Below are 12,003 nucleotides of genomic sequence, written 5' to 3' on the forward strand. Positions count from 1 at the left end.
CACAAGAAGTAAGAAATGTCTCTATCTCCAGCAGAACTGCTTATCACTGTTGTTCATAGTTTGATAGAACATATATATTTGAGTAACATTTATAAAATTCATATGAAAGTTCAATTATGAAATATTAATACATTTTTTTTAAAGCTGGAGTCGGAGTCGGTACATTTCTACCGACTCCGACTCCAACCAAAACTAACTCCGACTCCGACTCCACAGCCCTGCTTCAGATATTTGTAGAAAGCTATGAAGTCTCCTCTTAGCCTTCTTTTTTGCAAGCTAAACATTTCCAGATCCTATAACCATTAGTCGTAGGACATAGTTTGCAGTCTGCTCAACATCCTGGCAGCTCTGCTCCAGTTTTTTAATGTGTTTTTTAAATTGTGGTTCCCAGAACTGGACACAGGCTTCTCTTAATAGGTCCCAGAACTGTGTTTGCCTTTTTTGTTGCTGCATCACACTGTTGACTCATGTGATCTATTAGTATACCCAACGCTGATGTTCTCTGTCAGCCTCTACTTGCTTCCTGCACCAATCATGTGCCATTCATCATTCATATGACCACTCAGCGTTGAAGGCTGCAGGAAGCAAGCTGTTACTCTCACAGACCACCAGTCCGGCACCGTTGGAGTTGCAGGGAAATGAATAAGTGAGTGTATTTAACCCATTCTCTGCTCTTGACTATACTTTTCTAATTTACGAAAAAACTATTAATATAAAAATCATCATCATAAAATCACTTTTCTCTGTGTGTTGAAGTGTCTGCTATTAATGAATATAAAGATATTTCTAGTATTTCATAACAGTCCTGCGGCCACTTACTTCTAGGGACTACTGGGAGTCTCAGATGTCAAGCCCTGACAATCAGAAACCTGGTATATCCCAGTGATGTATCATTACCTACTCTCTTTTACAGCAAATTCTATTGCATGCTTAGAGTTTTACCATATTTTATTTGCTTTAATAAAAAGTATTCCCCAATTCAATGAATTCCAAGTATTTTTTCATGACATACAAGCAAAACCCCAAGAACTTACTGATTTCCAGTTGTCTCTGGATACGGCCTTTGCATCGTTCGCGGTAATCTGATTGAGTAGCATTGTATTCCGACATCACCTCTACAAACTTACGAGACAATGTTGAGTGCTAGAAGGAAAATGGAGTGAAAAGAAAATCTATTCATTCTTGTATTTTTATGGCTACACTGGTGTTTTTGAAGGATGTGCATTTTTAGCATAGAATTGTCTATTCATGACAAAATGTTCAAACATAACGTTATTCATGCCTTACAATATATGTAGTGGCTTATACCATGATCCATGATTGTGGACAATTTGAGGTCCTGTTTTCTGACATGGAGAAAAAAAAAATCTGTTCAAGTCAGAGAACAGGGTCCTGTCCTGTCTTACCATTGTACTATAGCCAGTACATAAAATACTGAAAATGGGGTGTAATTTAGTGTTCTTGTTAGAAGTTCATAGAAAAGCATTTCACATTACACAGCTGTGTCCACACATGGACAAGATTGCCATTATTCCAACCATAGGTTGGTCACATCTAAGGATCACTGCCCAATATACAAAAAAACCTGACTACTACCCAATGAATTTTATCAGCCTACCACAACAGTATAGCAAGAAATACATTCATCACTTATTCACTCAATAGATGAATCATGTGCACTACAATAACACAAGTATTAGGACATTACAAATTATATGCACATGAGCTTTCATAACATCCCATTCTAATCCAATAGGCATTACTATGGTAGAGGTCCACCCTTTGCTGCTGTAACAAATTCCATTCTTCCACAATATTTTTGAGCGAGTCTTGGAATTTTTCCCCACTCATCCAGAAAAGCCGTTACGAAGTCAGACATTGATGTTGGATGAAAGAACCAGGCTCACAATCTCTGTACTATTTCATCCCAAAGGTGTTTGAAGGGTTGCTGTCAGGACTCTGTGCGGGGAGTCAAGTTCTTCCATACCAAGCTTACCCAAAATCACACTGTGATGGTCTTCAGTAAGGAAGGGGGGCCTCAAACTGTCCCTGGAACTGGGGCCCCTAACTATCCCTGTCCCAGGGGTACTCCCAGGTAGAGAGGCCAAGTCTCCGATCCTCCTATGCTCCTGTTAATGTCCTACTCTGTCCCCTCCCCCTACCTCAGGAAGTTTGGTACAGAAATGTTAGTATATATACATGTAAGACAAAAACGAATAACAAAAAGCAACTTATATACAAAAACATTCAACAAGGATAGAGATGAATAAAGGGAAGGAAGGCAGGTATTAACCAGATGGGAATAGGAAAATGGAGAAAGCATACACCCAAAAACAGAAGACAACAATCTCCAGCAGCAACTACGAACTCCAACTTCAGCACACCAACTCCAGCAGGTCATAATCAGTAGCGTTAGCCTTTTCAGCGCCAAAAGAAACGATGTCAATTTAATATGAGGAACAAAACACACAGGCTAAATGGAAGACCTGTGATTCACAGTAGGTAAAGATCGCCTACCCCCAGATCTCCCAGGAGGATGTGACACACTCGTGACACCCAATCATGTATTCATAGATCTTGCTTTGTGCATTGTGGCTGGAACAAAAAAGGGCCTTCCTCAAAATGTTCCCGCAGTCGGAAGCATAGAATTGTCCTAAACATCTTGGTATGTTGAAGCATTAAAGAGGTCGGCCACTTTCTCTTGATGGTGCAGCTTTCCGCACACACTGGCCAGCACTTCTGTCCATACAATCGCTGCTGGTGGAGGAACATGTGACCAGACCTGGCCATCAGCCTCCTCTAAGTGAAAGATGCTTTTCTAATGGAGGAAGCTGACGGACAGGTCTGGTAACATGTTCCTCCATCAGCAGTCGTTATATGGATAGATGTGCTGGTCAGTTTATAAGGAAAGCTGCACTAAAAAGAGAACGTTGGCAACCTCTTTAATATTTTTTTTCCCTGGAACTATGCGATTCCACCTGAAAACATAACATAACATTATCCCTGTGCCATTCGGCTTTACAGTTAGCACAAAGCAGTCAGAAAAGTAGCATTGTCTTGCATTCACCAAACCGAGAATTGTGCATCAGATTGCCAAAAAAAGAGGTGGAGTTTATCACTTCACAAAACACTGGAGTTTCACTGCTCCAGTGGTGGCAGCTTTACACCACTCTATCCAACACTTGGCATTGTGCTTGGTAATGTAAGGCTTTCATGCAGTTGCTCGGCCATGGGAACCCATTCCATGTCAGAGGAGGTTTGGACACTGCAGTTATGGAATCAGCACAGTGATCCCGCTCTGTGACTTTTTGTAGTTTATCACATTGTGGCAGAGTTGCTGCGATTCCTTCCACTTTTCAATAATGCCAGCCACAAGTACTTGTGAAATATTTAGGAAGGAAGAATTTAATGCACTGACTTGTTACACCGGAGACATTCTATAACAACACCACACTGGTATCAGTGAGCTTTTTATTTACAATGTGCGTCAGACTGCACAGCGCAGGGCTGGATATTATACATCTGTGACAATGTGACTGAATGAATTACCTCAAGGAGTTAGATGTGTGTCCCAATACTTTTATCCATTTAGTATATGATCACTGGGGGTTCCAACCAGTCCCAGAAACGGGGGTCTAAAAATCCCTTGTATTAACTGAGCGGCAGTGTTCATACTTAACTACTAATCTTTTCACTTCTATTAATCTGTTTGGATAGCAATCTCCATCAGTGCCATAGAAGTGAAGGGGGCATGGGTCAGACATGCCCAATAACGTGGTTGGACCTACAGAGATTATACACTTTCACCTATACTTGGATAGGTGAAAAATATATATAGTGAAGAAAACCTCTTTGGCTCCATTTTATTTTGATAACTTGGGCCCAAAGCCATTTGGATGGTAGAAAAATTAGAAATCTCCTGACTCCAGAAGGAAAAACCTCTCTAAAGCAAATCTCTATGGAACAATCCTCTAGGAAACCATGACTAAAGGACTAGTAACAGATGTCTGTCAGGAATTAGTCATTGAAAGCAATCACTTGTGCTAAATTTGCAGGCAATAAGCAGCCTACACATAGAAATCGGCCGCTACAGCCAAGTACTATCTAATGTCTATGGAGCCGCTTGGTACAGGACCAACTGAGTGCTAACATGATTCCACATCTAACAATACAATTTACTCTACTGGATCAGACCAATCAGTTATAGAAGGAAGCCCTGCATCATGTGAAGATTTGGAGGCCATAAGGCCATGGAAGAAGGCTGCAAATTCAGACTATGAAAACAGGACTTCAATATCTCATCCAATGATTATCTATGTGGCCACAACGTGGAAAAATCAAACCTGTTGATCCCTTCAATGTAAATTGCATGCAACTGGAACTCGCATATGTCCGTCTGCTCTTCGGCTGTTACTTTTCTACAGCTAAATCACAGCTATAAAAAGGTTTTTGGTTGCACTGTTAAGCCTTATTCTAGTTTGAGGATGTTGCCACATATTTTACCCAATATCATTCATTACATTGCATTTTTGCATAGAGGGGTTGTCCGATATACAGTAAAACAAAAATTAAGTCACTGATGAACTTAGAATAAAAAACGATGGCATGCTCCTCACCTTCCATCCCTTCTATAGATCCATCTCAAGCCTCTCCCTAGGGTCTGCACCGGCTCTAGAAGCGAGGTTGGCTCCGCGAGGTTGTCAGAGGACCTCTACAACCTATGATTGGCTGCACGTCAGTTGATTAGATGAGCACGCCATCTGAGAAATACTTTTTAGTCACCTGACTGTTGCAGCCACTCAAAGGCCCCATCGATCCTGTCCGGTTCCAAACAAAGTGGGCATCACTTCCAGACCCAGTGCAGACCTCAGGAATGAATGGCCAGTGCTGGATCCATGGGGATGCTAGAGTATATCACCGTTGGGTTTAATTTTATGTTGGACAACCCCTTTTCGTAAGTAGAAAATGTAATATAATAAATAATATTGGGTAAAATATACTGCAATATTCTCAAATTAGGTTAAGGCTACACAGAGCTAAACATAGCCATTTGTACTACTTTTCTGTGACTTGTTGTCATGTGACAACCCCTCTAACTCTGAGTTTTACTGTACTTCTATTTTGTACTTCTATTGAAGATTTTTGTTATGCTTTTACCTTTTTAGGCTGCGGTCACTCGTTCATTATTTGGTCAGTAACCATCAGTATTTGTAAGCCAAAACCAGGAGTGGGTGATAAATACAGAAATGGTGACGTGTCTCTATCATACTTTTCCTCTGATTGTTCCTCTCCTGGTTTTGGATACTGATGAAATACTCACCAAATAGTGAATGTGTGAACGTGGCCTTATTGTGACAATATAGAAATGTATGGCCGTGTAGTCCAGTATAAGCAATTCCTCACTGTGATCAGATTCTAGAGCACTAGCACTGAGCTCACAGGGTTTCAGCTTCTTACCTGTGTTTTTCGGATGCGCAGATCGGCAGAAGAGCGGTTCATGGCCTCTTCCTGTTCAATGCTTTGTTCAATATCTAAAAGAAGAAAAATCCTGGGTTTTAGCTTATCCATTCAATAACCCTTACTTCCCCCTTTACCTTTTATTTTTCATTGTCAGCAGGAGAAATATGTACAGTTTGCTTTGGTTTTTAGTGTTAGTTCACACACTGTCATTAAAGCATGCCTTAGGTAACGTCAGAATAAGCACATTTCTGGTTATATTACATCAGTACATTTACTTTGTATGGTTACTACAGGATATATCCAGATTCATATCTATCATATATCAGCATTTTTCAAGTGAGGGTTCTTTTCAATGCCTTTTCACCATAGAATCCTAGAGAGCTACTCTATCAGATGAATGTTGGTTATCCATGATAAAAATATATACTAAAAAGCACCTTCTTTTTCTACTTTAATTTAAGGATGTGTTCCTATGATGAGTTTTTGATGCTGCGTTATTTCACTGCATTAAAAATCCCGTATCTTACAGTTCTTAAAGTGGATGGGATTTATAGAAATCTCCTGCCCACTGTGCTTATTTTTATGCAGTGTAAACTGACCTGCGGTGCCGGTTTAAAATCCACAACATGTCAATTTCTCTTGGGGGTACGCTGAGTTTTATGTTAACATTTTTCCCATACTCTTGTATTAGATGTGGGAAAATCCACAGGTAAAAAAAGTACATGCATTTTTCGTGCATTTCTATGGCGGAAACGCACTAAGAACAGGTGTGATCTGTGCATGACTACAGTGGGGCAAAAAAGTATTTAGTCAGTCAGCAATAGTGCAAGTTCCACCACTTAAAAAGATGAGAGGCGTCTGTAATATACATCATAGGTAGACCTCAACTATGGGAGGAGACAAACTGAGAAAAAAAAATCCAGAAAATCACATTGTCTGTTTTTTTTTTCATTTTATTTGCATATTATGGTGGAAAATAAGTATTTGGTCAGAAACAAGCAATCAAGATTTCTGGCTCTCACAGACCTGTAACTTCTTCTTTAAGAGTCTCCTCTTTCCTCCACTCATTACCTGTTGTAATGGCACCTGTTTAAACTTGTTATCAGTATAAAAAGACACCTGTGCACACCCTCAAACAGTCTGACTCCAAACTCCACTATGGTGAAGACCAAAGAGCTGTCAGAGGACACCAGAAACAAAATTGTAGCCCTGCACCAGGCTGGGAAGACTGAATCTGCAATAGCCAACCAGCTTGGAGTGAAGAAATCAACTGTGGGAGCAATAATTAGAAAATGGAAGACATACAAGACCACTGAAAATCTCCCTCGATCTGGTGCTCCACGCAAAATCCCACCCCGTGGGGTCAGAATGATCACAAGAACGGTGAGCAAAAATCCCAGAACCACGCGGGGGACCTAGTGAATGAACTGCAGAGAGCTGGGACCAATGTAACAAGGCCTACCATAAGTAACACACTACGCCACCATGGACTCAGATCCTGCAGTGCCAGACGTGTCCCACTGCTTAAGCCTGTACATGTCCGGGCCCGTCTGAAGTTTGCTAGAGAGCATTTGGATGATCCAGAGGAGTTTTGGGAGAATGTCCTATGGTCTGATAAAACCAAACTGGAACTGTTTGGTAGAAACACAACTTGTCGTGTTTGGAGGAAAAAGAATACTGAGTTGCATCCATCAAACACCATACCTACTGTAAAGCATGGTGATGGAAACATCATGCTTTGGGGCTGTTTCTCTGCAAAAGGGCCAGGACGACTGATCCGGGTACATGAAAGAATGAATGGGGCCATGTATCGTGAGATTTTGAGTGCAAACCTCCTTCCATCAGCAAGGGCATTGAATATGAAACGTGGCTGGGTCTTTCAACATGACAATGATCCAAAGCACACCACCAGGGCAACGAAGGAGTGGCTTCGTAAGAAGCATTTCAAGGTCCTGGAGTGGCCTAGCCAGTCTCCAGATCTCAACCCTATAGAAAACCTTTGGAGGGAGTTGAAAGTCCGTGTTGCCAAGCGAAAAGCCAAAAACATCACTGCTCTAGAGGAGATCTGCATGGAGGAATGGGCCAACATACCAACAACAGTGTGTGGCAACCTTGTGAAGACTTACAGAAAACGTTTGACCTCTGTCATTGCCAACAAAGGATATATCACAAAGTATTGAGATGAAATTTTGTTTCTGACCAAATACTTATTTTCCACCATAATATGCAAATAAAATGAAAAAAAAAACAGACAATGTGATTTTCTGGATTTTTTTTTCTCAGTTTGTCTCCCATAGTTGAGGTCTACCTATGATGTAAATTACAGACGCCTCTCATCTTTTTAAGTGGTGGAACTTGCACTATTGCTGACTGACTAAATACTTTTTTGCCCCACTGTATATCAATTAAGTTCAGTCAAAGCGAAATACCATGAAATATCAAAATCAAAGCAGCTTTTTTTAAAACTTGATATACCTACCAGAAAAAGGCAGAAAAACGCAGCATCAAAAATGCATGTAATAAACTCGCAATGAAAAAATGTAAGTAATATGATTTACTTAAAGGGAACTTGTCATGTTAAAAAACACTATTAAAGAGGTGGCCTACTACAATGTATAATGTGTTGTGAGACAGTGAACGTTATATTGTGAATGGCTGGTATGTGTCGCAAAGGTGGAGGTCCTCTGCGCTGTAAGCCTGGAATGTTGCTCTGGGACCTGTAGTTCCAAGAACCTTGCTTAGTTTATGTGGGCTGGGCTTGCAGGTTAGCCGGAGAGCTGGGCGGGTCTGGTTAACCACGTACCTTCTATTAAAGGGTGTGTCTCATGTGATATAATGAGACTGTTCTTTGGTCACATGGTCTCTGTGTTGGAAGGTCCTGAAAGAGGATAGGCTTTCCTGGAAAGCACATGGAGGAGGACATGTGCATGCAGAGTCCATGACGGCTATCTAAGCTAGGGAAACTACCGTCCTTCTGAGGGTCTGGAACTGACTGGTGGGAGCCTGTCGAGAAAGTCAGTGTACGGCTCAGTGATCCCAGTAAGGCGGTTTCCCTGGAAGCCATGACTGACAAGAAGTCAGCGTGCGGAGTGGAGTTCCTGGAAGGTACCCTTGATGTAATGAAATGGACTATTCTTTATGTGGTTTATGCTGTGTAAATAAACTGGATAGACTGTTCAAGTGGAAAACCGTTCCTCTGTGCCTTAATTCCGCTGCCAAGTGAGTGTTCCCCAACACATTCAGTGAGTGCTATCTCACAGTGTCCATCAATTTAAACCTTTTAAATAAATATTTTTGTAAATACATACTGCTGCCATATTTGTCTGAGTGGCGCTCTCGCTGCTCGCTCAGTCTGCATCATGTGACCCTGGCTGAAGCCGCCGCTGACATTCACTGATGTCACATCAACTTTCGGACTGCCTTGCATCACCGCGGCGTGACTCAGTCGCACGCACTCCCCCTGATTCACTGGGCAGAGTTTCACTGCACGTCACAGCCCAGTATCTGACACGCGCTTTCCTTCTCTCCTTTGCTTTTATTGGCCACAGGCGCGCACTGGATACTGGGCTGACGTGCAGTGAAACACTGCCCAGAGCCCAGTCAATCGGGGAGCATGTGCGACTGGGTCATGCCTAGGTGATGCTAGGGAGTCCGTAAGTTGACATGATATCAGGGGATGTCAGTGGCTGGTGTAGCCAGGGTCACGTGATGAGCGAACAGCATAGCGCCACTCACAGGCACATATGACAACATAAGGTAGTTATAAAAATACTTTTTTAATCAATGGACGAATTATATATTGTAGTGGACCACATCTATAACATGCAGATATGCGGTTAATCTGCAGCTTATTAGTGTTCAGGGGCCATGGGGTCACTGCACTGATAGCCGGCTATTGGGAGGAAATAATTTTTGTTCTTCCCAGTAGCCTCCTGGTTTCAGTTGTAGAGGCCCGACTTCAGTCACTGTCCAGTTCCTAGTCGGCGGCAGCTGTAACCGCCCCCAGCACTGACTGATAGCTGACTCTGGACTGATGCACTGCTACGCCGGCTGTTAGTCATTGCAGGGGCAGACTACCACTGCCGATCACTGTATACTGAGTGGTGACTGAAGTTGTGACGGCCGCACCTCTAAGACTGAAAGCCGAAGACTGCCAGGAGGAATAAAGTTAATTTCATCCTGGCAACAGGGCTTTCATCGCGGTGGCCAATCAGCTTCTGAACGCTATTAACCTTTGATAGGCACAGAAATGGTTCATAGAAGCTGCAATATCAAAAACCCATCGTAGGAATAGTTTAGCTTTCGAGACACTGTAGTTTATTTTTGTTTTGACATTAAATATATATATATATATATATATATATATATATATATATATATATAGTCTTACTCAGATCAGAGCGCACAGCACCAAAGACAAGTTTCCTAACAATCATCTAAGCTGCTTGACAAGAGAAGAAGAGAAGATTTTTATTAGGAGAAAAGATGGAGGGAGGTGGTGGTGAGCACTCACTCTTCAGCTTGGAGCGGACCTTGTTGGCTGTCTTTTTGATGTCCGACATCAGCTCTTCCAGCTCTACCTTGGTTTCTGTGGAGAGAATCAGCAGGCTGAGAATAAGTGATGACAAGCAGCAGCTGTCCCATTATATACAGGAAGCAATAGCAGCAAGACACGGTGAGAGCGCTGATAGACCCACACCGGCGAGCAGCTCAAACATGACATTAATAAAGGAATAGACTGCAGAGTGGAGAACATTATATTGGTAAGAGCATTTATCATTTCACCAATTTAGTATTTTACAAAAATATCTTATCAGCCGGTGTGCCGAAATTTCCTAACTTTTCCCAATTTCCCAGTTTCACCCAGAAAAGTGGGACTATTTTTTTTTCACTTGTCATCCCTGTACAATCTGTTTGTTTTTTTTTAACAGCAGCAGCTATTAATCATTTGCAGAACCATTTACAGTTTCCTATGTTACAGAATTGCAATGTACACGTAAAAAAACGGGGGGTACTAAACTGTGGCAGCCAATTTTCTCCCTCAAACCCATGTACTTGAATAGTTGAGCCTCATCCAATTAATGGAGGAAAATCGTGCATGATGGAATTTTTTTCACATGTCGAACTGGTCAGTGAAAAAAATCGTTAATCTGCACTGCCCCTTTGATAACATTGGCCCAAGTGCAAGTCATATAATAGTACAAAGATAAGAATAGTGCATGCTGAGGTGTGGAAAACTGCTTGTGTGCACTTGCACATAGGGTAATATTATTACCAATAAAATATATCCACCTGAATGAGACCTTAGTCTCCCACAATGACAGCCACCTATGCTAAATAATTGCCCCCTATTATGCTTTGGTTCGACTATCTCAGCATGCCCTGGGATTCTCAAAGCGTCATCAGAGGAAGTAGTAAAAGAAAAAAAAATAAAGCAGTTAGAGGAGAGAGGGAACGATAGGGAATTTGTAATAAAAGTGTTATTAGATTACTACATTAAATAGATAGGGTTTAGGATTAAAATAGGTTTTACTTTCGGACCACCCCTTTAAGGCTAGGTTCCCAAGAGCATAAGAAAAATCATCCTTATGCCATCTGTAGGTCCTTTTCATAAAATCTGCATAGCATCCAGGTAACAATCGTTTTTATACATTAATAATTGCACCCTAAATTGGCCATAAAATGGCGCAGACTAGCAATATGACAATTTTTCCGCATAAACAGTTGGTCAATGTGTAAAAATGTTCATGTGAACTAACACATTGATTAAACGGTCCGTGTGCAGTTTACCCAGTTTCCATATGGGCAGCACACGGACCGAACAAACACAGATGTATACCGCGAGCGACATATTTTTCAATGTATTTATGCCAGAAATATATATTCCTAAATCTGCTTCCTTATCTTATATATCTCCAGGTGAGGCTATTTATTACAATATTCCCGGAGTCGGATAAACAAATCGTTGCTGTCTGCGACCCCCACACTACACTGCAGCGGCTTTGGCTGGACGGAGATACGGCCATAGCAGATAAACCTATTAGCTTTATTTTATTAAGCCATACATTTTCAGCAAAAATCTCTCATGGGTCATGCTGGTTCAGCTATGAATTTCCTTTTTTTTTCAAGGTACAATGCAAAAACCTTGACAGAATGGAAAATAATGAGACATTTACAAGTTGATAAGGTAGACTGTGGGGTAAGGAACAAGAAGAGCCGGGGCTCTGGCTTGTCAAGTGGACATATTGGGACTCGCATAACATCTGGTATAGGCGAAAAGTGGAAGAAACCTGAATGCAATAATGAAACCCTATTAATGGGGTTTTTTCCAGGAATAAGGCTGGTTTTCACATTTGCGTTTTTTAGCGCTGGAAAAAACGCATATGTGCGCATGCGTTTTTTCCCCTATATTTAACATGGGTGCGCATACCTGCGCGCTGGTAAGCGCATGTATGCGATTTTCATGCGCTGCGTTTTTTTGGGGTGTGCGTTTGTATTTTCCAGACGCAGCATGTTGCATTTTTTGGCCCTGCAAAAAAGCGC

General features: G+C 41.5%; 1 protein-coding gene across 5 annotated transcripts in view; it reads right to left on the reverse strand.

Moving 5' to 3' along the window:
* The window catches only part of STX1A (syntaxin 1A), a 182,337-nt gene that overhangs the window by 20,891 nt on the left and 149,443 nt on the right, over positions 1 to 12,003 (reverse strand). For all 5 annotated transcript variants that reach the window (XR_012228954.1, XR_012228955.1, XM_073565760.1 and 2 more), the window contains exons 4-6: positions 9,974 to 10,048; positions 5,458 to 5,531; positions 1,035 to 1,143 (exon numbers count right to left, since the gene is read on the reverse strand). Coding sequence is in view for 3 of the 5 variants with exons in the window: in XM_073565760.1 (XP_073421861.1) it covers positions 1,035 to 1,143; positions 5,458 to 5,531; positions 9,974 to 10,048 (258 nt within the window). In the remaining 2 variants the exon portion in view is untranslated. The remainder of the gene's footprint in view (positions 1 to 1,034; positions 1,144 to 5,457; positions 5,532 to 9,973; positions 10,049 to 12,003) is intronic.

The sequence above is a fragment of the Dendrobates tinctorius genome, unplaced genomic scaffold, assembly GCF_039654945.1.
Source record: "Dendrobates tinctorius isolate UK_male_01 unplaced genomic scaffold, ASM3965494v1 ptg000016l, whole genome shotgun sequence".
Lineage (NCBI taxonomy): Eukaryota > Metazoa > Chordata > Amphibia > Anura > Dendrobatidae > Dendrobates > Dendrobates tinctorius.